Source organism: Hemicordylus capensis, chromosome 1 (assembly GCF_027244095.1).
Source record: "Hemicordylus capensis ecotype Gifberg chromosome 1, rHemCap1.1.pri, whole genome shotgun sequence".
Taxonomy (NCBI): domain Eukaryota; kingdom Metazoa; phylum Chordata; class Lepidosauria; order Squamata; family Cordylidae; genus Hemicordylus; species Hemicordylus capensis.
In genome coordinates this window covers 54,251,442-54,276,637 of record NC_069657.1, presented here as the reverse complement: position 1 = coordinate 54,276,637, position 25,196 = coordinate 54,251,442, and the positions used below count along the sequence as shown (strand labels likewise).

General features: G+C 41.4%; 1 protein-coding gene across 13 annotated transcripts in view; it reads right to left on the bottom strand.

Annotated features, from left to right (window-relative positions):
* Positions 1-25,196, bottom strand: part of RALGAPA1 (Ral GTPase activating protein catalytic subunit alpha 1) — a 287,874-nt gene that overhangs the window by 216,613 nt on the left and 46,065 nt on the right. For all 13 annotated transcript variants that reach the window (XM_053285328.1, XM_053285342.1, XM_053285334.1 and 10 more), the window contains exons 4-11: positions 23,509-23,566; positions 22,249-22,292; positions 21,857-22,034; positions 17,356-17,471; positions 9,384-9,522; positions 7,287-7,495; positions 5,297-5,536; positions 3,221-3,412 (exon numbers count right to left, since the gene is read on the bottom strand). In XM_053285328.1, the coding sequence (XP_053141303.1) occupies positions 3,221-3,412; positions 5,297-5,536; positions 7,287-7,495; positions 9,384-9,522; positions 17,356-17,471; positions 21,857-22,034; positions 22,249-22,292; positions 23,509-23,566 (1,176 nt within the window). The remainder of the gene's footprint in view (positions 1-3,220; positions 3,413-5,296; positions 5,537-7,286; positions 7,496-9,383; positions 9,523-17,355; positions 17,472-21,856; positions 22,035-22,248; positions 22,293-23,508; positions 23,567-25,196) is intronic.

Genomic DNA, 25,196 nt, shown 5'->3' with positions numbered 1-25,196 from the left:
ATGGACTTTTGCACGATATTCTAATTTTCCAAGTTTCACCTGTAGTGTGGAGAAAGTGGAGAGAGAGAAATTCTTTTCCCTCTCACACAACACTAGAACCAGGGGTCACTCAATGAAATTGATTGCCAGGAGGTCTAGGACCAACAAACGGAAGTACTTTTTCACAGAACGCGTGATCCACTTGTGGAACTCTCTGCCACAGGACGTAGTGACAGCCAACAACCTGGATGGCTTTAAGAGGGGTTTGGATGACTTCATGGAGGAGAGGTCTATCAATGGCTACTAGTCGGAGGGCTGTGGGCCACCTCCAGCCTCAAAGGCAGAATGCCTCTGAGTACCAGTTGCAGGGGAGTAATGGCAGGAGAGACGGCACGCCCTCAACTCCTGTCTGTGGCTTCCAGCGGCATCTGGTGGGCCACTGTGGGAAACAGGATGCTGGACTAGATGGGCCTTGGGCCTGATCCAGCAGGGCTGTTCTTATGTTCTTATGTAAGTCCCCAAATGACCTCTCCCAGGGGTTTCATGTAGATGTCAAACAGCGTGAGCGACAAGACCAAACCCTGTGGGACCACAAAGGCCAATGGCCACAGAGCTGAGCATTAGTCCCCAAGCACCACCATCTGGACCCTTCCCCCCCACAAGAAAAGACCAGAATCATTGCAACGCAGTACCTCCGATTTCCATACTCGAGATGTGGCCCAGAAGGATACCATGGTCGATGGTATCAAACGCCACCAAGTGGTCCAGCAGAACCAACAGGGATGCACTCCCCCTGTCTAATTCCCGGCATAGGTCATCCACTAGAGTGACCAAGGCAGTCTCAGTCCCATAGATTGAAAAGGGTCCAGATAATCCATATCATCCAAGACCCTCTGCAGCTGGGACACCACCACACGCTCTATCACCTTGGCCAAAAAGGGCAGGTTAGAGACTGGTCTACAGTTGTCTGGGTTGGAGGGATCAAAGGAGGGCTTTTTAAATAACGGTCTTACCATCACCTCCTTGAGGCACGATGGCATCCTGCCCTCCCTTAATGAGGCATTAATTATCACCTCCAACCATCTACCTTTACCCTCCCTGGCAGCTTTTATTAGCCATGAAGGGCAAGGGTCAAGAGAACACAATGTCGCCCGCACACTGCCCAGGATCTTGTCCACATCTTCAGGGTGCACCAACTGAAAAGAATCCAACACAACAGGACCAGATGGTACCAAAGGCACATCTGCCGGAACTGCCAAAACTCTGGAGTCCAAATCAGCATGGATGCTACCGACTTTATCTGCAAAGTGACAGGCAAACTGATCACAGCAGGCTGTAGATGATTCCTCCCCCATTACCTGGGGGGATTTGTGCAGCAATGTCTCAGCTACACGAAACAGCTCTGCTGGTCTGCACTGAGCAGATGCAATAGAGGCAGAGAACAAGCATTTCTTCGCTGCCCCCACCGCCACGGAATAGTCTCTAAAATGGGCTCTAGCCCATGTTTGGTCGGATTAATCATGACTCTTCCTCCAGCGTCGTTCCAGCTGTGGCCTGAATTGTTTCATCACCCTAAACTCAGAGGAAAACCAAGGAGCTGAACAGGCTCCACCAAGCCAGAGAGGGCATTTAGGAGCAACCGTGTCAACAGCCCGAGCTGTCTCTCCATTCCAGAGATCAACCAGGGCCTCGAAAGGGTCACCAGCTCTGGACACTGGGAACTCCCTGAGGGCCGTATGGAATCCAAGCAGATCCATAAGCCTCTGGGGGCAGACCATTCTAATTGGTCCACCACCCCTGCAGAGGGCACATAGAACAGTCAAGCTTACTTCTCCAAACACTATTTAGGGCTTCCACCAATCTCTTTTATTTTGTTTTATTCCACTCCTCCAAGGATGTCAAGCTCCTATTTATATCACACACACACACACACACACTTACTTTTTTCTTCCAAGGTTATACTTTACATCCTGCTTATTTATTATGACAGGTGGACCTTCTATGTCATGTTATATTTTCATGTGTTGATCTGTATGTAGACAGCATACAGACAAAAATTCCTGTGAATGCCTTGCTGTTTTGATCAGCATTTCCCAGCTTCCACAACAGAGCTTTAATCTCTGAACCTCAAGCTTCTGACCCAACAATATAAGGTGGCCTTCCTAACCCTCTTAGGTCCAGGTAAATCTTTCTGAGTGTACAGTTGCTGCAATTCTTACTGTTGCTGTCACATGAAACTTCCTTATACTAAACTAGTCCATCCAGCTCAGCACTGTCTTCACTGACTGGTAGTGGCTCTACAGTGTTTCAGAAAGGCTCTCAGCCATACCTGGAGATGCCAGGCATTGAGACCAGGATCTTCTTCATGCAAAACATATACTCTGTCACTGAGCTATGTCCCCTCCGCTGCTATTGCAGACTTCAGCTGATACAGGTTTTAGGGGAAAGTCACCTCTATCTCTGCCCACTGGGCAAAAGAGGAAGGAGGGGCAGAGCTCCACAAGCCTTCTTTAGTGGTAGTCTTCTACTGTAGTGACTGAAGTGGGAGACCTGGAAAATGTACAATATTTTTTTTAACTGATCAGATCTTCAGGAGAGCTTGGGGGCAGGGGCAACATAATCAATGCTCTGTGGTGGTGGGAAGTACGCACTGCCTCAGCTCTTCTAGCCTCTCTTCCAGTCTTCTAATGGACCACCTTACTAAAGTGACTGGGGGGAATTATCCTGGCCAGCTAAGGTAAACTAAAATGGGAACAACTCTAATCAGCTTGAGAACAAAGTGCTTGAAAACCTTGGAGTCAAGAGATTTTGGAGGTATGTTTTCCAGGTGGTGAAGAATGTCCTAGAGACACCATAAGGGTAAACTAGACTTCAGTACATAGAAACAGTCAGTATGATTTCCAGGAGGAAGATGGTAGAGGTACTCTTAACTCCACATCAACATTAAAAGTAGCATCTAAGTAGGAAACCATAACCAAGATGTATTCACATGCTTGACAGGATATCCTTCAATGTAACCCAGTATAAGTAGACAAATCAAATTACACAAGTTTCAAACTTGCATCTTTGCATTCCTTAATTAACTTTTCCAACATCTACATTAAAATTGTCTAGAGCCATTTGACTTGGGAGGTATAATTTTTTTAAAAATATATAAAAGAAACTGCTGCTATATGGAGATTAAAAAAAATACACTTCCTACTTTGAAAAATAAAGAAAAGGTTAATTCTAATGTGTTTACCTCTTCTCTTTCTTTTCCCTTCTCTAATGAATTCTGTTCTGCAATATTTTCATCACAGTCCATGTTTGAAGATGACACAACTTCTTCTGGATCTTTCATAAATAAGGGCTTCTCCTCTTGTTGGATCCATTCCTGGTATACTTTGACCACTTTCCTCATGGCTGCTGCTTCACAAATCGGAAGTAAAAATGCCTGGCAAAACAAAAAACCAAACAACCCCCCAAAAACACAACTCATGTTTAAAAGGGAACAAGTGCTTTCTATTACAGTTGTAGGTTCATGCATTCCATCTCAAAGGATGAATTTAAACCCTACCCAACAAGAAATCTACAGAGCAATGAAACCATTTCAGACAAATTAATCCTGGGAGCTTAACTGTAAATTAAAAAGACTAAACTGAAGATTTTTGACATGTTTACATAAACTTGTACCAACCCATTTGTAAATACTAGTGTGCGATACATGAAATCCAAGTTACATGACAAGCAAATGTATGTTTTAAATCTGTTAATTGGAGGAAGCATTTTCTTAAAAGTCATAAGTAGGTTTCTAGATATCTACCTACCTGTGGTGGGTAAATACTGATTCCAGATGAGCAAAGAAATTAAATTCATGCAAATAGCAGCAAGCTGTAAGGCAGGCATTTGCTGGTGTCTAAAAAATGGCAAAGGGTTGCCTTGTGTTTGCAAGCACGGGCAATTGTGATTTTTCTTTAACCTCCCGCCACCCCCATGTATGATCTGGCAAAAGGCACATGTTTTTCTTTCTAGATCTCTTATATCAAGAACAAAAGAGGCAGGCTAAATACCAAAATGTACTGCTTTCTAAACGCAAGACCCAACATTAACAGATGCATAAGCATACAAACCTTCAGTGCAGCGGTGTGCCATCACTGGAAACTCCTACTTGCAGAGCTTCCAATGAGGGTGTACTATTGTGCCAGAGGTTTCGATGCCACCTCTAGTGTGCGTGCCGCCGCTGCCCCCCCCCCCCGCCCACATATTTCTTTCCCAGAAGAATGAAGTGTTATGTATATTAAATAGTTGGGTGTACTTATATAAATACCATCTTATTCAAGCATTTCCCCGCTATGCTGCTTAGCAAACAGGTTGCTAGTTTGAATCCCTACTGGTACTATATCAGGCAGCAGTGCTAGAGGAAGATGCGGAAAGGCATCATCTCATACTGCGCAGGAGGCGGCAATGGTAAACCCCTCCTGTATTCTACCAAAGAAAATCACAGGGTTCTGTGAGTACCAGGAGTCAAAATCAACTTGATGGCACACTTTACCTTTCTTATATAAAACCATAGAGATACATATCTATTCCACACACCGGTCCAATGAGAAAGAGAGTTTAATGTTACAGAGATTAGATTCTGAAAGCACACATAAACTGAACTGCCGCAGCTCTAGAGCACAGCCTGTTTCCCATCTTCCACTGAACACATGGGGCAGAGCCAGCAGGTACAGCTCCTTTCACCCTTCATGTTGATTGAATGCATAGATGGAATGTGAGGTGGGTTTATGTCTAGGCATCTAATGTGCAGCTTTTTGTATGCTAAAATTAGTACAATAGTTTTGATGCCTTCATTTTTCTCTTAAAATGTAAACAAAAGGGTAGCACATGCCATTACATTGCCATGCCTTAAAACAGGTCTTGACAGATTTTCTTTGTATCTAGGAGCCAATCCACATATTTGGGAGCCAACAAAAGGATACTTAACAAAATTACTGGACTTAGGTACAGATATCATTGAGGGGGAGAGTAAATGGGCTTTTCTTTATCCCTTTTACAAGTAACATACTTCGAACAGAAACAGGGCTGCTTGGGACAAATAAAGATTTTATTAAGCAACACTGCCTCTGAATATCCTAATCAACAAAAAAAATGTAGCATGTTAGGATATAGATTATTGAAAGCTTCAATTTGGCATAAGTGGTAACTCTAAGTAAGAGTAAAAGGAAATGAAATTACATTCATAAACACTATGCTTAGCATGAAGCAATTTTTCAGAAAATGCTTAACACGTTCACCCAAAGAAAAATATTTTTCAGAAACAATAGGATTTATTCACCTGACGAAAGATTTCTGTAAGGAAGTTAACGTTACTCCTCTTAGAAGAAAAAACTTTGCGGACTATTTCAATATCTGTGAGATGTTCTTCATCAATACTGCAAAGACTGGAGGAACTAGGTTCTCTCTCGGTTAATGTGCTTGTGTTAGAATGTGATTGTTCTGGCTCTGCATTTCTATCAGGTCTATCCGCATTGTCATTTTTGCCATCTTCTTTAGAAGCCAGGCTAGCAGCTGCTCTCTGGAACCAGAAATAAAAGCGGTGGGGGGGAGAAATGAGACCGCCTGAACTTCCAGGTTGGCTTTTCCTGAGACAATGCAAACAAAATACTACAGTGAGTTGGTGAGATATAGTGTCACAGCTAGACTATGAGCTGAAAAGTCCCCCACTCCTGAAGTACAGAAGCTTAGGGCCAAAATACATGTTACAATAAATGCACAGTTCAGCTCTATTTTTTGTTATTGTTACTAAATAGCAGGTGCCAGAGGCTAGAAAGGATCAGACAATGCGGGGAATGGGCATTTAACCATGCAGTGCAATTCTGATGAAAATTGCACCCTCGAAACTTCTATCAGTCCTGGAAGGATGTTGTCAGAGCACCTACCCACCCTTTAATGCAGTGATTCTCAAACTTGGGTCCTCAGGTGTTATTGAACTTCAACTCCCATAATCCCCAACCAAAGGCCACTGAGGCTGGGGATTATGGGAGTTGAAGTCCAATAACACCTGAGGACCCAAGTTTGAGAATCCCTGCTTTAATGCCTCCTCCTAACCTGTGATGAAGACCTTACTGCAGTGGGAAAGCCTGGATATCCTTGTCTGAAATCCATCCCTTTCTTCAGTTCAACCTCAGAAAGCTAGAATTATAAATTCATTATTCACCCCTCTGTTCTTGCTGTCTTTTAACTTCCATTTTTCCTGTAAGCAGCTTGACATCATCCCCTTCTACTCCTGAAAACGGTCTTCAATCTCACTAGTACAACCAATACTAGATACCCCAGTTACTGTGTTTTATTTTAATAAAATTTCTTGCTTTGAGAAATCCTTGCCTTCTGTTTACCCTCGGGATGCCCTAGGGTCATGCTTAACTCTCCAGACCTGATCCATAGTTATTCACGGTTACTAGTCTGGAGGGCCCAGTTAACTTGGGCCCACTCTACTGGATGGACAGTTGCCTGCTTCCCCACCTGGTCAGTTTGCTTCAGTACAGAAAGGGTTCCTCTAGTTCTCAAGTAATTTCCCCAACTTCAAAGTATGAGTTTTCTGAAATTGAGTTGGATTTAGGCAATGGACACACAACTCAGATTCTGAGTAAGCATGGTAACAAGGGAAGCCTTTTTTGGCACAAACTGAAGCTTCCCTGTAGGTCTAATAGTTGCTTCAGGATTGCAATTTTCATCAGAATTGCGATACAAGAGGAAAGGGTAAAATATAAACGCCCCACATGTCGTTCCCTCAATATCTCCAATATGAGGATAACACCACCAATCTACCTTACACAGTTGATTAAAAGATTGATAGAGTGTAAGTGAAATACTTCAAACAACTAAATGCTAAAATTATCACTTAAAGCAGTGTTCTGTGTTTCAAACAAAGCAAAGCTGGATGGGTGTTCCTGACAAGTGAGACCCTTCCATTTGCTGATGGATGGAGACACTCATCATGGCAAGTGAATCTGTGGGCCTCTGAGACCAGAAGACTGATAGGATACCAAATTGACTTTGCTGAGACTTGGGTCTGGTGGTGTAATGGACTTTGCTGAGTCTTGGGTTCAAAGCTCTGCTCAATCACAAAGCTCACAGGGTGATTTTAGACCAGGCACTAACTCTCAATCTAGGCAGATCCACCGGATTCTTGTAAGGAGAAAAGGAAAGGAAGCCATGTACATCACCTAAAGCTCCTGAAAGGCAGGGTAATATTGAAATAAGTAAGTAGCAACATCTGTGTCTTCCCTACTCTTCCCCATCTTTTATCACCTCCTTGGGTCTACCTGAATATTCTTTGGCACGATTTCACCCTCCATTCCAGGAATCTGAGGTCCCGTATGAGGTTTTGGCTCAAGCCAGAAAGACACCAACCATCGGATGACAATAACGCGAGCCTTAATGAAAGGTTCCTTTGTGCAATATATCGCTTCATTGGTTTCAGCATCTTTCTTTATCATTACATAATGTGGCTTTGGTCTCATTTGTGGTATCTCTGTAGGGGGAAAGGGGGGAAAATCTAAGCAATAAAAGGATAAGAAATATCAGTTAAAGCCCAAGCACAATTTCGACTGCTGGGTACTTGAAATTCCTAATGCTATATAACCCTCATTTTTAATTGGCTTCAAAAAGGGGCAGGGGCACAATAATAATAAAATTACATTATCTCACTAAGTACACCAAGGGCCACTATTTGTTTTCAATCATTTACTATTAAAAAACTTGTTTACAGGTCTACTTTAAATGTACAGGATAATAAAATGCAAGCAAGTGAAGCCTACTCTAAATTGCACTCCTGTCAAAGCCTTTTTATTAAATAAGTTAAGTACCACACAGCTAGATATGCATGACACCTGACACTAAAATGAAATATCTTTTGGAAATAAACACATCCACAATAACCACCAGCAACAATACAGAGATAATTTGGAGTTGCCTCAAAGGCTTTTACCAGGTAGGCACAACATATAAGAGGAGATGAGCCGATTATTTTTCCTGTCATGCATTCATTTCAAAATGTAAAGTACAGTGATAAACATTTCACAGAAAGGCACATATTTTACTAGTGTTGCTTTAAGGCTGACTCCACCACTGGGGAGAGGTGGTTTTTTGTTGTTGTTTTTTAAAGATTCTGGGGAATGTGTAGTACAGCCAACTAAACTGAAATCAACAGGACTTACTTCCAAGCTCAGGATGTAAGACTGAAGCCTTAAGTTTACTCATGATTAAACTCAATTATTACGATAGAATATGAAGGATTAAGATTGTGGCTGGTAATGATTCACTTGCTACAAGGAAGCCACAAAGATTACTGGCTAAAAGAAACCAGCAAGAATTGTAAAATTCCAGTACATCTATAGTCTCTAGTCAGCCTGCTGTGGTCACAGCTTTTTCTTTGAATTCTTTCACTTAGTGCCCTTTTACTAAGAAAGCAGCTATGGACAGTGGGGCAGGAAGCTATAGGAGGAAGACAACAGTGGGAAAGCCCCATTGTGTGAGTAGAGCTCTGCTCCTGCATTTTTTTAATCAACTGTCAATTACAATGAAATTCATTTTTTAAACAAGTTGAAATATAGGTTGCTATACAACTTCAGGCTTTTCAATTTGAATTTTATTAAGAATGGAGATAGAAATAAGCTGTTGAAAGTTCAAGTAAAGAGCTTTGTCAGTTACTTGTATGTCTTTTGCCTCTATTTTACTCAGCATAATGCAATGCAATAGATGTTTCTAGCTAAGATTTGGTTTGAGGACTATGTAAGCAAGCATACACAGCAGGAGTAGAGAGAAAGAGAGTGCTTCTATCCACTAAAAAGACTTAAGGGTCCTTTTAAACCCAGCTATTGCAACTGGGAGACTGGAGGGTCATGGCTGAACAAGTCAGATGATAATATCTCCCTACCTCTAGGTTCAGCCAAACAGATGCTCTCATTAGTGGGGAGATGTCACTACCATTCAAACAGGAATCTTAAGTTTCTAGTAAATTACAATATTTGCCCCAGAAACTACAACATATCCTTCCCTATTATGCTTATATCAAACAGGTAAAGCAAGCTGCCACAAAACCTTCCACATGCAGAGAGGAAAAACAATGATTTTATTTAATTTTTTGTTTACAGAGGCTGTAGGCATCTGCACTCAAGCATAACAGTACCTTCCACAATTTTAAAAATACTATTTCCTACTTCAAAGCTAAACCTACTTCCTTCCATAACATAGAGACAGGAATAGGGGTGCAGATGGTTAGGCCTAATGGAACACTGTTCATCACAATGGGTAAAGACCTACCATATAAAAACAATCAAGCGAGCTAAGTAATATATCTCTGTCCCATACAATACATTAAACTGATGAATACTTCCGAGATGCATTGAAATAATCCTTACCAAGTACAGGGTTATACAAGCTGCTCTCCTTGCACATGTTTGGAAAAATATAAGGCAAGTAATATTTCTTAAAATGTGAAAATAAGAATGAAAATCCCTTTTCTTGGTTTTCTTTGTTCTTCCATTCCAAACTTTTGACCTACAATATGAATTTTGGATTATTACATTTTTGGGGGGCAGATACAGTAGAGCAATATATTCCAAATGTACCAAACATATCAGGTGTTTCAAATACCATTTATAACCTTATTTTCATGCATTTACACTTTTGCCATCTGTTTCACTCTGCATTTAACATGTTTCTATTTGAAATGGAATAGAAACAGAAAAGTAATTACATTTCTGTCAAATATCTGGATCCTTAGATATACAAGATATAGTGTATGTCTCTTGGCATTAAAGGCCAGAGATATACTCTGGTTGACATCCAGACTAACATTGTGTGCACCAAGTATATTTCACACACAGTGGGGAGGGACAATTTTCACCAATCCCTGTCTTCCCTCTGCAATCTCTATGCTCCCCAAAATAAGTCCCTAAGGGTTATGGGACTCTCAGGGAACTATTTTTGACAGGCACTTTGACAAAAATCATCTGTCCACACAAAATGTTCGTCTGGATGTCAGCCACTGTATCTTTATGTCAAAAGATCCAGATTCTTACATGTAAGATAGAACACAGATTCATATTCTGCTGCCATCCTGGAACAAAAGAGAGGAAAAGAAAAACAGGTTGCTTACCTGTAACTTACGATCTGGAGAAGATCCGTTGTCAGTTATGAGAAATGGGTTACTGTGCCTGTGCAGGGACCTTCCAGATGAATTAATTCAATCTCTCTGGCGCCCCTCCCTACCATGCACATGCTCAGTGTTCTCCTTTACTCGGCAGTCGGGCATCATTTTGATTCAGAGCACCTGATTTTCAGACGATCCTTGATGTGTCTAATCAACTGTCCATACAAGTCATCTGCCAGTCTTACAATGCTGCGGCGGGGAGATATGGGTGGGTCTCATGACTGACAATGGAACACCACCATTTTTACAGGTAACATACATAATATACATACGTTGTTACATAAGTTACAGGTAAGCAACAGGTAAGTACTTTATCTGGAAGTGATCTGTTGTCATCATGAGAAATGGGTGACTAACCAGCTTCTCTCCCCCACCCATAGCGGAGGGTGCAGCCGTTCCACTCACTACTCTACAACTCTCTTGAGTACTTCCTCTTCCAAGTTTGACTTCAGCAGCCATATGTAGCTCTATGGCATAATGCTTTATGAAAGGCATATATGCAGTCCAAGTGGCAACTGCACACAAATCCTTAAAAAAAAAAAAGTCCAGATAAGTGAGCAGCAGAAGTAGCGTATGCTCCTGTGGAGTGTGCTTTCAACACCTTTGGAGGTTGCCAGTTCTGCAACTTGTAAGTTAAGAAAATCAGTTAAACCAATCAATAAGAGAGCCTCTGTTTCAACACCGGCATGCCCTTGTTCTTGTCTTTAAATAATACAAAGAGCAGCTTTGTACGCTAAAAGTCTTTTGTCCTTTTCAGGTAACGGAGAAGGCAGAGCCTGCCATCCAATGGATGTAAAGCCCGTTACAGATGTGTCTCAGGTTCTTGAAAAAAGTGACGGAAATACTATATTTTGATTCAAGTGGGATTCTGTTACTTTAGGTAAGAAAGATGGATCAGTACACATAACCACCTTGTTGGGGAAGAATTGAGTATATGCTGCATCTGCTCTTAAAGCGGCCATTTCACTAACCCGACAGGCGGTATTTATGGAAATGAGAAAGGCAGTCTTTAGAGTCAAATAACGCAGGCTCGCCTAATGAAGCGGCTCAAAAGGAGGTTCCATTAGAGAAGCCAGCACTAGAGATAGACTCCACTACTCAGCTGGGTAGCGTATAAAGGATATAGGTTATTGATGCCACACAAACGTTTTGCATCAAGGATGACAGAAGTAGGTCCTGCCTTGCCAGGCTCCATGCTTAGCTGAAATAGCAGCAAGGTGCACTCATAAGGATACATTCGCCATACCTGATTCTTTCAGACTGGTAAGGTACAGGACCTGATCCATTTATTAGTGTAACTTTTCTGTGTAGAAGGCCTAGGACAGTTTAGCAGGATTTTCTTTAACAGCCAACCTTCAACGCTGTCAGCCACAGTGTCCGCAGAGCCAGATGCACTATTCAACCTCCATCTTGTTAGCAAATCTGAGTTGAGGAGTAGATGGCAATGATTGTTCCCCGTCAGTCTGAGTAGCGACGCAAACCACGGTTGGCATGGCCACCATGGAGTCACTAAAATAGCTTTTGCACTGTCTTGTATCACCTTGCCTACAACTCTGTTGACCAGGGGCAGTGAAGGAAGCATATATAGTAGACCCTTGTTCCAGTTGTACTGAAAAGTATCCCCCAGAGTCACTCACTTAATGGCTGCTCTGGAACAGATTCGCAGAAATTTCCTGTTCTCTTCTGTTGCAAACATATCCACCTGGTGAATACCCCCACGTGGCAGTCAGATGGTCCAGGCACTCTTGCTTGAGCTCCCATTCACGATTCTATTGATTCTTGATTGTCCTGCTTAAGTCATCCACTGAGACATACTCCACATCCTTAATGTGGTTGGCAACCAGGAACACATTTAGGGTAAGTCACCAGTTCCAAAGTTGTGTGCTTAATGCACATAGAGACCTCGAAAATATGCTTCCCTGATGACATAGCCAATCGCCATAGTAGTGTCCATTTGAAGTTGTACTGTAGGGTCTCTTATTGGGGGGCAAAAGACTTTAGAGCCAGAAACGCTGCCATCAGCTCTAAGAAGTTGATATGCATCTTGCACTCTTGTGCCATCCACAAGCCCTGAGTTTGATGACTCCCACAATGTGCCCCCACCCCATCAAGGAGGCATCTGTTGTCACCCACCTTGTGGGAGTCAGAGATTCAGAAGATATGCTTTCAAGTAGATTCTGCCACACTTTCCACCATTACAAAGACTTCAGTACAGGCAGAGGAATTTACAGCAGCATCTGCTGACTGTTGACATTTGGGCAGAATGACCGCAGAAACCAAAGCTGTAGTTACCACATATGTAGGCAAGTATGGAGGACAGTCGCTTTGCAAGAGACCATGAGGCCGAGCAGCCTCTGAACCTCATCAGCCCGCTGTAGCAGTTGGTTTTTTAACATCTTGACCAGAGAACGAATGTGAAAATATCGGTCCTCTGGTAGGTATCTTGCTTCGACAGTGTGTCCAACACTGCTCCAATGTAGTCCATCGATCTTGTTGGTTGCAGTTTCGACTTGGACCAATTGACCTGGACTCCCAAGTCCTCCAAAAGTCGCAAGACATCCTGGATCTGGGACTCCAATTCTGACTTGTCTTGGTGCACCAGGAGCCAGTCGTAGAGGAATGGGAACATGACAATACTTTGCATGCGTAGTGAAGCTACAATTGCCGCCATACATTTGGTAAACACCTTCGGTGTTGTAGACAAACCGAAGGGCAAGACCCTGTACTGGAATACTGAGCTTCCTATGGTGAACCGCAAGTACATCCAGTGGATGCATTGAATCCCAACATGAAAATATGCATCTTTGAGATCTAATGTAGTATGCCACTCCTCTTTGATGAGGAGTGGAAGAATTCTTTGCAGCGTTGTCATACATTTATTGAGGCCTTGGAGATCCATAAACTCCTGGATCCCACCATCCCGCATCGGGATGAGGAAATAACACAAGTAGAATCCCTTCAGCTGGTCCATCCACTGCACTGGCACTATTGCTCCCTTCTCCAACAAAGTTTGCATTTCTTCCTGCAAGGCGGGAGTTGGGGAAATGATCTTCATACCCTCGAAATTTGGCAAAGTTTTGAACTCGATTACGTAACCCATGTTGATAATTCTTAAGATCCACTGGTCTGATGTTATCTGGTGCCACGTCAAAGCATAACTGGCTAGTCTGATGACACAGGGCAGCAAAGGAGGTGGTATTACAGGCATGCCACTGATAGCCAGTACTTTGATGTTCAAAACTCCGGCAAGCAATGATGGTATGTGTGGTGGACGATCTTAGGAATCAAAGGGATTGCTCGGAGGCATCTTTTCCAGCACAGGGTCCTTGATTTTTGTTCTTCTATCCAAAGCCCTTTTTGTGGTATGGCTGTCTTTACAGTCTTAAAACCGGAAGCCAGAACATTGTCAATTGAAGCTCCAGTAGCAGGAAGTGCCTTGAGTAGTTGCAGCAGTAGACGAAAAGCTCTTTGTTGTAAACTTTGACTTCTTTAAAGTCTCCATCGTAGAGTCTGTTGTCTCACTAAAGAGAACTTTGCTGTTGAACAGCAAATTTTCAATGCAATTTCATGTCATTATGCAAGGTCAAAGAACATAACCAGGAATGATTCCTGTGAGAGACTGCAGTGGTCATTGCCCTAGATTCAGTTTCCGCCAAGAATTTAAACATACTTAGCTGCTGTCTAGTAAGTTCAGCTAATTTGTTAAGTATCTCCTCATATATTTAGACATAAAGTCCTCTGGTTTCAGCGAGGAGAGCTCCTTCTGTAACGAGTCCCACAGGCAATAATTGTAACAGGCCATACAGGCTGCACAATTCTCAAAGCGAATAGACAGACTCGCAGTTGAGTAAATGTGGCATCCAAAAATGTTCAGCTTTCTACCTTCTTTATCGGAAGGGGTCGAATGACGGTGGCCCGATTTAGGTGAGGCTGCACAGGCTATTACTAACGGGTTTGGAATAGGATGCTTTAAAATGTAAGCATTTTCTTTCTCTTGGATGTGGTACAAACTCTCTAGATGCTTGGAAGTTGGGGTAGAAGTTTGAAAGACTTCCCACTCTGTCTTAGCCGATTTAGTGATAACTAGTAACATAGGCAAGGCGACAGGTTGTGTCGATTATACTGTGGCCATCATCTTGTAAACAGGGTCCTCAAGGTCTGGAGTAGGATGTTTTCGCTCTAGACCTAGGAACTCAGCCATTTGCTGTATCATCTTAGTGTACTATTTCAATTTCTCATTGGGTGAGGTGGAAGGTTTCACTGGTACGTCCGAAGGTGGATCTGACAGATGCTCCAGAATTCCCCTTACACCATCAGTGTCCGGCTCTGACAAATCAGAGGAATCCGAAGAGTCGTCAGACCATATAGGAACCACCACTGGAACTGATACCGGGCGTGCAGGTGGAGGCGGATGAGCACAATCTCCAGCAGGTGGCAGTGTTATTGGATGCTGAGGTAAGGATGGTGCCACAGGTGTGACAGGCACATCAACTGAAAGGGGTGTCGTCTGAACCTCCTGGCTCAGCCCCATGGTTGCCACAGGCATAGAATGAGGTAGTGGAGGGGCAGCAGGCTGAGGAGGCAGCACATGTTGCTATACAGAGACAGGTTGTTGAGCAACATGGCCTTGTAGCATACACACTACGCCCTCCATAACTGAAATTCTGCAAAGTCTAGTAGTCTCGAAGGAGACATTGTGTGTCTAAAACTACACATCTGTAGAGGGACCCTTTGTGGCACTAAAGGTTGCAAAGCAACAAACGTAGAAGACAGCCTCCACAGAACCGCATTGGTGCTAGGCGGCAAAGTGGCTGTCGTTGTAGGAGGTCATATGGATTGGAAAGTGGAGACCCCTGTTCTGGTCATAGAACCTGCAAAAGGTGACATGGATGGAGTTTTAGGAATTGAGTCTCTATCCACATCAACGTCCAAGCCACCACACAGAACCCCCTGAAACGTGGAGCCATAGGAAGTGCTGGTGGCAGAGTCCAACTTACTCATTAGTGACTTCGCAGTGCTCTCATCTAAGAAGATATCATCAGTATTGTCAAACAACATCAGAGAAGATCTCACCAGTTCGCAATGGAGATAATGTAAGAGGCTTGTAGGAATTGGCACCATTGCCAATGGTCAACTCAGAGCATTCTGTTGAGTCAATCCATGTTTGACATGGGCCACTGATACCAACATGCTCGGTATCAGTTCGTGTCGATGTCGACGGACACATTAGAGGGCCAGTGGAGAATAGAGGTCTTAGATGTCGAAGGGTTCGTTAACGAAGAATCCATCGATGACAACGAATCTTGACATTGAATCGACGTAGGCGAGGGAGTTCTCGATCTTGATGGATGTGGAATCTTCAATTTATGTTTCTTTGGAGGTGAAAAGTCTGTGTTGGAAGAGACTCGATGCTGTTTATGTGTCTTATGTCTGGCACTGGAGCTTCTCAGCTTTTTGAAGATGATCTCTTCCTGGTCACTCACCATGGTTTTAGACTGTGCACACACAGACCCTGACTCCACTGTCGAAATCGCTGATGTCAACTTCAGCACAAAATGCATAGATGTCAATGTCGACTCCGGTGTCAGTGGAAGCAGTACTTTGCCATACAAAGCCACTCTGAGGCGCAAAAATCAATTTTTCAAAGTTTGTTTTGAAAACGATTTACAAATCCTACAAGCGGCAGGGACATGCTGTTCACCCAACCACAACAGGCACAGGTAATGTTCATCAATAGAAGGCAATTTCACTCTACACTGAGAGCAATGTTTGAAATTAGTCTTTTTTCTCTCCGCTCCCTCCATTCTAACAGCAAAGCCTTAGAATTCCAAACAAGAAGGTCTGATATCCAGAAACCAAAGAATAGTAAACTCACAGTCCGTAGGTAAAAAACTCAGTCAAATCTGATTGAATAAAGATTTCTCTTCTAATCACCGAGGAGCAACAACCCAAAGGTCTCGAAACATTAGTGGTCGAAAAGAAACTGAATCAAAATGGCACATGACTAGTGAGTAAAGGAAGGCACTGAGCATGTGCGTGCCAGAGAGGAGGTAATTAATTCATTCAGAAAGTCCCTGTGCAGGTGCAGTAACCCATTTCTCATAATACCAATGGATTATTTCCATATCCATGGAAAAGACAAACAAAAGGGAAGGCACTTTCTCAGCTGTGCTATCAGAAATGTAAACTGACATGAGAACCTTACAGTCAGATACCGGAAAGATAAGAATGAAGGCAGGGGGAGAGCAGGGCAGTGAAGCTAGTTCCATACTGGGAATTCTGGACCATCCTTGAAGGAGAGACAGTTAATTATCAAATGCTTGAATCTAGGGGCTACTCTATACTTATATTTAGCCCATAACAGATACTTTTAGAAAGTATGATCCAATCTGAAAACTACCTATGACATGATGCAATATACACAAACAGCTGTTTCTTACTTATAGCAAAAATATCAGACAGGCAAACAGATAATTTTCTAGACAAGCCATGAAGTCTAAACCTGGCAAATCTATAGTTCATCTATGGATGGCAAATGTATGTCTCCCACTCCCAGTAGTTTTGCAACGTTACCATATTTTTTACCAAAGAGCAAACAGAGGGAGTCATATTCTTTAAGAGCCTGAATCTGGGCAAACATCTGGGATTACCAAAGACTGGGAAAATCTATATCTATCTCAAAATTAAGAAACCTGTCTCAGATTTTCTTTCATTTATACTGGGAGAAAGAGATACAGATAAAATAAACTGCAAAAATATTTTTGATTTTGCAAAGATTTAGATACTTCCTGCTGGAAAATGCTAATATTTTCAGAGATGTATCTATCATGTAGTATAAATATATGATAAATTTAAAAAATCAATAAATGCTTTTAAATCTTTCTCTGAGGAAGCAAGATAACCAATTCTTAAGAAGAGTTCCTAATTTAGTACAAGATTTTCTATGTAATTTTTCTGATTGTGGTATATATATAACATATCTACTAAAGAGAAAGCAAAATAATAGCTCCACCAATTTGGTGCAGCTAGATTGTTAAGAATGACTTTTAGCCCTATGACATTTTTGGATAACAGAAAGAAATGTTTTACGCGAGAGGAAATCACAGTCAGTAACAGCAAGATGACATTTTAGAAGATCAGTTATCCAAAAAATAAATAAATTATCAAATACAACATACCTGAATTACTATGTATTTCAAAAGTGCTTCTAAAAAATAGCTTGTTAAATCATCCTGTCCTTTATCTCCTGATTGTGGAGGGACAAGTGGAGTAATTTCTTCTACAGTCACTTGGGCTGTTCAATTAAAGAAACAATCAGGTTGTGAAGTTTGGGATGTCTCATAATTCTTTTAAATAAAGATGAAATATGCAGATAAAATATATGCATATAAAATAGGAACATTATTATTATTGTTCTTATTTTGCATGCATAACAAAGCTGTATTTTACTTAAAGAGCGAAAAACATTAAAAGTAACATCACTTCCAACTAAAAAAAGCAATAGAATGTTACATTGTGCTCAACTATGTACCAGTCTGAAGGTAAAAAAATCATAATACTTAACATCTGTATAGTGATTTTGGGGTGTACAAAGAGCTTTGGAGGTATTATCTAGATGCAATCCTTGCAACAACAAGAAGATAAGATAAATATTGCTATCCCCATATTGTAGCTAGGGAGCAAAGGCTCCATGGGAGTGGCTTGCCTAAGGGGACTTAGTGAGTAGAGAGCACTAAGGTAAGAGAACTGGTCTTGGGGCAGCAAACATGAATTGTCCTCTTTGCTAAGCAGCATCCACCCTGGTTTACATTTGAATGGAAGACTACATGTGAGCACTAAGATATTCCCCTGGGGGGGTGGGGCTGGTCTGGGAAGAGCATCTGTATGCAGAATGATACAAGTTCTCTCCCTGGCATCTCCAGATAGGGCTGAGTAAGACTCCTGCCTACAACCATGGAGCAGCCACTGCCAGTCTGTGTAGACAATACAGAGCTATATGGAACAACGGTCTGACCTTGTATATGGCAGCTTCCTGTTTTCCATGGCAGAGGTGAATGAGGTACATAAGAGGTTGCCTTATACTGAGTCAGACTGTTGGTCCATCTAGCTCAGTATTGTCTACATTGATGGGCCGCAGCTCTCCCAGCCCTACCTGGATATGCCAGGGACTGAACCTGGGACCTGCATGAAAAGCAGATGCTCTACCACTGAGCTACAGTCCCATCTCCCTAAGTCCTAATTTGCAACTTGTATCTTAGCCACTATACCACACCAATTCTAATATTAAAATATCCATTAACTTTAAAACATTAAAAACATTCAGGGGATAATCTAATCACTCACAAGCACAAACATGGAGATCACCATAGAATCCAGTGACTGCATGGATTGCAATATGACAGTCATTATGTTGAAGTGTGTATGTTTCCTGCAATAATCCAGCCCTCCCACTGTTCCTGAAGGTTCTAATTCTCACACTACTTTCGCTACAGGAACAAGTAACTTGAGACCCTAGGATGCTGAGGAGGAAAGAGAGGGTTGGATCGTCACAGGAAACATGTACTCTGGATCTCTCCTTCTACATAATGGTTGGCACACTACACTCTGTGGTCACCAAAGGGGGTGAATGGGGAAGAAGGCTATGGGCCCTATAGCAACCCTTTTCATGGGTGCAGCTCCTATGAAAGACTGGATTGTGCCCCTAGTCATTAACCTCAACCCTAAACTCATTCACTTGAAAATTGAATCCACTGATTTCAACAGAATTTACTATGGAACAAGTGTCCTCCACACAGCTGTCTTGCTACAAAGAACAAACTTTAGACTTGCTCAGCAAGCAGGACTTTTTTTCTCGGACCACCCTAACCCCATGGCACACACAGCCAGCTTTTGTAAATCCTCTGGATTTTAATAAGGGCTTTTCAGGTGCCACACAGAGACGGCTCTTTAAGAAACAAGGATTCAGTGAGTACACAGAGTACACACTAAGTACACAGAGATAGCAGTGCAGTTTTCTGGATTATACCATTAATCTATCACTGGCAGATTCTTTACTTTTAACAGGAAAATGAGAAACCTGTTTGAATATCTGCCACATGGAACACAGTACATCTATTAATATTATTTAGAATATTCACATACCATTTTCAATAAGATTCACATCCTATCCAGGGAGACACTGACTTGTATTAAGTAATACTTGGCAGCTCATTAAAACATTTGTGGTTTTATTGCTCTATGCCACCATTAGTGTATTTGGGCCAAAGTAGGTAAAGAAGTTGGTAAATTGGGGAAATTTAGTGCCACAACTGAAAGGGTCTGGGTGTTTGTAGATACCCACTGAACTTCTGTTGGTGGAAGTACCCAGAGTAGGAACTCTGGGTACTGTTCACGGGAATGTACAAGGGAGCATATATGGGAGCAGATGGTCTTTAAGATACTCAAATCTCAATCAGTTTAGGGTACTGAAGGTCATAGAAATACATTTCAATGTTTCATGTCACCAGTACCACACAATAGTACTTCAACAAACAAAAATCCATGCCAACTCTATTAAACCCAATTATTAAATTATTTACCAAACCTTTTAATCTACTTCATACATGTTCAAGTGAGCCATAACTACAATCTTAATGCTACTGCTTCTTGCATTTAACTTTAGATTTTAAATCAGACTATACAGTATATTCTAGAATAGCTTGCCAGTACTATCTCTGTATTAATCTTGTCCAAGGATTCCCATACAGCTTTCATAGCAAGAACAGCAAAGGAGGATTTGACCCAATTTGGGGATAAAAAACACATTGTCAAATTACTCAGTCCCTCATACTAACATCTACAAATGGTCTCCATATTTGATGATACACACCACTCCCCATAACACTGAGACTGCAATGACCTTGACTGCTCTCATTTTCCCAGGACATTTTAAATGTGGCCTGAAATTTGTGAACCTTAGGTCCTGCTCTCATTTACTTTGTTTTCCCTTTAACCTACCATCTTTCAAATGCAATCAGATACTTGGTACAAAGGGGCAGCGGAAAAAGGAAGCGAAGTTGTCAAATGTGACAAGAGTCTGGCTACTCTGTGTTTCATCTCCACTATGAAAATAGAACCCAGCATATACTTCTTGTCTTCTCAGCACATGCTCTACATTCTGCAATAAAGGCTCATAGAACGATGTTAATCTCACTGGAAGAGCCAAAAAGGCAGAACTATCCTCAAATCAGCTCACACAATCCAGACCACAATATGAACTAAGAGCTGTAGAAGCCAAACAAAAACTAACCATGGGCACTTTTAATCTTTCAGAAACTCTTATTGATAGACTAAAAGGAAAGTGCACCATACTACTTTCACTTTTTTCTAGGCAAGATGTAGGGAGTTTTTGCTATACTTATAGAGTGGATAGGTTGTTTTCTCACAAACTAATATAATTCAGAAAAGGGAAGGATGGATCATTAATGTGTGACTGGGAAGGATGCCCTTGTTCAAGTAAGGTGTAGAAACCTTTGTTTTATCATGGTTTCTTAGCAAACTACAAATCAACTTTTGTTTGGGGGTAGGAAAGTGAGGCTGTGCACTGTTTCCTGATGCTTGTTCTTTCATTATTTTAAACTTATTATTCTACTCTGCTTTGTGAAGTTTTAATTTTTAATATAAAAAGTGGGTAACTGTTTTATAAATACGTACATTAGTCAAAATCTATCAAGAGATATCCCCACCCTTACGCCACGATTATCAAAAACTTATTAGCTGACAACTTAATACAACAGGAAAGCTGTACTTAAAAAGAAAGGCATGCACAAGGACTTGTTTCCACATGTCCCGTTAAAGTGAAAAAGCTTTATGAACGACAGTTCTTTGTTCCTGTACATTAGAGATGTTCTGGTTCACTGGTTAGAAACTCAAATAATTTAGACATGTTTCTTTCAACTGAACCCTAGATAATAATTCTCTCTAACAGCAAAGTCAGTGGTCTCATGCTGTACTGTTTGGTAGCAAAACCAGAGACAATCAAAAACAAAAGGGAAATTTCTGCATACCCAGAGAAACACCAAGGTATACAGAGCTATATTTCTTTTTTTTAATGACCCCCCTATAAATCACAAGGGGGCAAATTTCCCTCCATAAGGGTTGAAGAGGACTCTATGTGTACTACCCTCATGTTGTGATGAAACCCTGGCAGCATGAGGGTAGAATGCAGGCACAAGCTACATGTCTGCTCCGTGACCATTTCTATTCACTCTGCTCAGGGCTTGGCTGAAATTCAGGTGGCAAACAGGCAAGTCAGTGCACCCTTATAATGAAGAAAGGGGTTGCCTGCCTTAGCAGGGTCTGTAGGGAGAAAGGCTGGACCTTCTCCCTGCCCCTGGTCACTTTCTTCCTTTCCTTCCCAAATGCACTGCCACTCATCATACTGGATATGAAAAGAAGCTTCCACCCTCAGTGATCCTTGCCACTGCAATGGCTCAGGTTGAGAAAACAGAAATGGTCCTGAAGCTACCACTGGTGGGGGCAAACGAGGCAGCCTGAGGCACTCCATTTGTACCTTCCCTTATCCACAGGCTATGGGTAACATCTGAGATAAAATGCTGTAGTGTATCACAGGACCCACTTGTTTGACAATACAGTCAATTGCTGAACTACACTGTATGCATAGGATTTTTACATACTTACTTTCTTGAACATTTAGCATAGGGTTTATGAGATTATCTAGCGTTCGAGGCCCATGTTCAGACTGTGGTGGTGGAAATCCAGGAATTAAACAAGAAAACATACACAGCTGTTCTTTACTACAATTATTTTGAAGTGCTTGCAACCACAAAAGGAAGAGACGTACACCTTCACGACGAATCTTCAAAAGAATGAGGTGATTAAGTTAATTTCATTTTTTATTTGCAGGTATACTATTTCACCAGCTATAAGCCCAGTTCTAAAACCATTCTTAGATGAATCTCAAATGATTTGAGACATTTTGAATAAGCTTTCTAATGACTGGACTCAATATTACATGCTGCCCACCTTCCCTTCCCTGAAAAAATAATAAATGCCTGAAGTTATTAACATACCTTTAAAGAATTCCCTGTGTGAAGTAATTTCTTTAAAATCAAGCCTAGAAAAGAAATTCATATCAGTATTTGTAACTTTATAGTTAATTCAAGGTGTGAGAGGTCTCGGTCAGACTTGATAAAGTCTTCTTAACAAGTCCTTGGCAATCTCAGATTATTCTTGGTGAGCTTGATATCCTCTGGCAACAGACTCTATGCCAGAAGTGAGAAAAGCTCACCTTCTTGATTGATATAATCAGATTAGACCTATACATATCATACACTGCATAAGCAGTAGCTATTTTGCCAAACATTAAATATTCAATGGAAAAAGATACAGCAGCATTAGATGGATTGTGTGGGAGCCAGAACTATGTAGAAATATCCCTCATTTTTTATTACAATGAAAATTTAATTATAGTTAAGCTAAAACTCTATCCATGAATGTTCCATAAATAATTAGTTCATTCAATTTTGTAACACAGTAAGCGTACAGACATTTAACCTAACTAATGCATGCAGCATATGTTTATTTATTTATTGTTGCATTTATATACCGCCTTTCGTTAAAAGACAACCCCAAGGTGGTTTACAAAAATTAAAACATACAATAAAAAGACAATAAAAATATTAAGCTAAAAAATATAAAAACAAACCAAAACAAACCATGTTAACAGGGTTACATACCAACATATGTATGTGTTAGTTTAAAAAGCATCCACACATATGTACTTCTACTATCTTCATCTAATGAGAGAGTCTAACTGAGTTATACATTATAAACTAGGGATAGCCAAATAGCGTATTCTCTTGGCAGTGGTCGAGGGTCCTTAAGTATATTTTACCACACAAAATGGATCTGCCTCCTGGAGTGTTCATATTCCACCTAGCAATTCCAATACAGCTATGGAGCACAAGCACTCTGGCAAAATCAGGGTATTGGATGCAAATCAAAAGAGATGCAACATTAAAGTGTGGGAAATTCCTATTTTGGAAAATATACAATCCTGTCTTTCTCTTACAACTGAAACCATGATAAAACTTTTTACCATCCCCTAATTAAAAAATAGTTGGACTGATTACTTGGAGCCTAGGTTCACCCCAGGGACTATCAAATGGCAATCCCTCTTTTAATTCATAGTGTCTGAAGTTCCCCATAACAAGACAGAAAATTAGAAACAATAGTTCCTACTACTTCATAAAGCAGCTTCCCAGGTTAGGAGTAAAAATCCTGAAATACAAAAATATTAAAAATATACTAATTCTATTACCAATACATACCAATACTGTGAAATTGCCATCTTTGATGAATTCTTTCCGGAAGAAGTTGTAAAATTTTCTACAAAAGCAGAAAACAAATACACAGTGAAATTATCGGGCGTCAAAATGGCTCTCTCGGGTACCAGTTAATCAAAGGAATAAACTTATGTAACCCCTGCTAACTTGGCAAACAGGCACCTTTTAACGTGGTGATTCTCTTTATTTAGCAGGGGAAGAGTAACTGGCCCTATCCACCCCCAGTACCTCCAGTGACTGTTACTGGTGTCTATCTTATGTTTCTTTTAGATTGTGAGCCCTTTGGGGATAGGGATCCATCTTGTTTATTTGTTATTTCTCTGTGTAAACCGCCCTGAGCCATTTTTGGAAGGGCGGTATAAAAATCAAATAAATCATCATCATCGTCTATTGAACAAGAAGGATTAGCAAAAAGTAATATGAGATCATAACACAATTTATTTATTTAAATTTATTTATAAACACTGTTTAAATCTATAAATAATTTATATGTCATTTTATTTAATGTTCATGTCCTGCCTTATCTCTAAAATAGCTCAAGGCAATGATTGTTTTAATTAAATGGTCTCCATTCATATTCCTACAAGTTTACTAGTCACTTATCATTGGGATGAAATCTTCCAAAGTCTACAATTGCTTACAAATGTAAACAAATACTAGGGAAATATTTCACAGAATGAGGTAAAAAATATGCCTTTTGAAACAACAAGGAAGTCTTGTAAACAAACATGTTAATGTAATTCCCTACCCACTAGGGGTGTGCAATTCGACTCATGAGCGAATCGATTTGCGGCAAATTGGGGACAATCCACAGATTTTACCACAAATTGAATTGCCTCTTAAATGAGGGGCTGATTTGAGGTCAAATGGAATCAGCCTCGATTAATCGTGAATCAAATCATGCTGCGGGTGCCATTTTGTCTCTGTGGCTTTCAATTGCTGATTTTGGCTCTGGCTTCCGACTGGCCTGAGATCTCCTTGCTTTAATTTTTCTAGATTCTCTGTGTGTACCACAATGCTATAGATGGCGCTGTGTGCATCATACAGAGCAAAAATAGATGACCCTTGGGCCCAAACACCCCACAGTTAGTGGACAAGCGGTCTTGTCACCCAGAGCCTCATCTCATCATCCAGGCCATTGGGAAGATGATCATTTAGGACAACCAGATATTCCAGGTGGTGGAAAACGAGAGCTTCTGCTGGCTGCTCCAACTGCTTGCCCCTCACTACAACATCCCCTCACTTGCCACCTTTAGCAAGCGGGTGGTGCCATCCCTTTACCACATATGCAGGGAAGCAGTGTCAGGGCTGCTGCACACAGCAGTGCCTGACACCAACATACACTTCACTGTGGATCTGTGGAACAGTCCTAGTAGAAGGCATGCTATTTTCCTGTCCCTCATGACACACTGGTGGGGGCAGGAGAGCGAGGGGACATCTGCTAGTGGTGGTGTGGCCAGCCCCCTCCATGCAGCGAAGCACAGGTGGGATGTGCTGCATGTGGAGGTGCTGGACACTGACCACACCACAGGTAAGCTGTTGACGGCCATGAATAGCCAGATGGGGGAATTTCTGTTTGGGTAGCCAAACCTTCGCTGAGGGTTTGTGGTCATCGACAAGCCTTTTTCACAGCTGATGCACATGGAGTCGACACTTTCAATGAGCTGTCCACC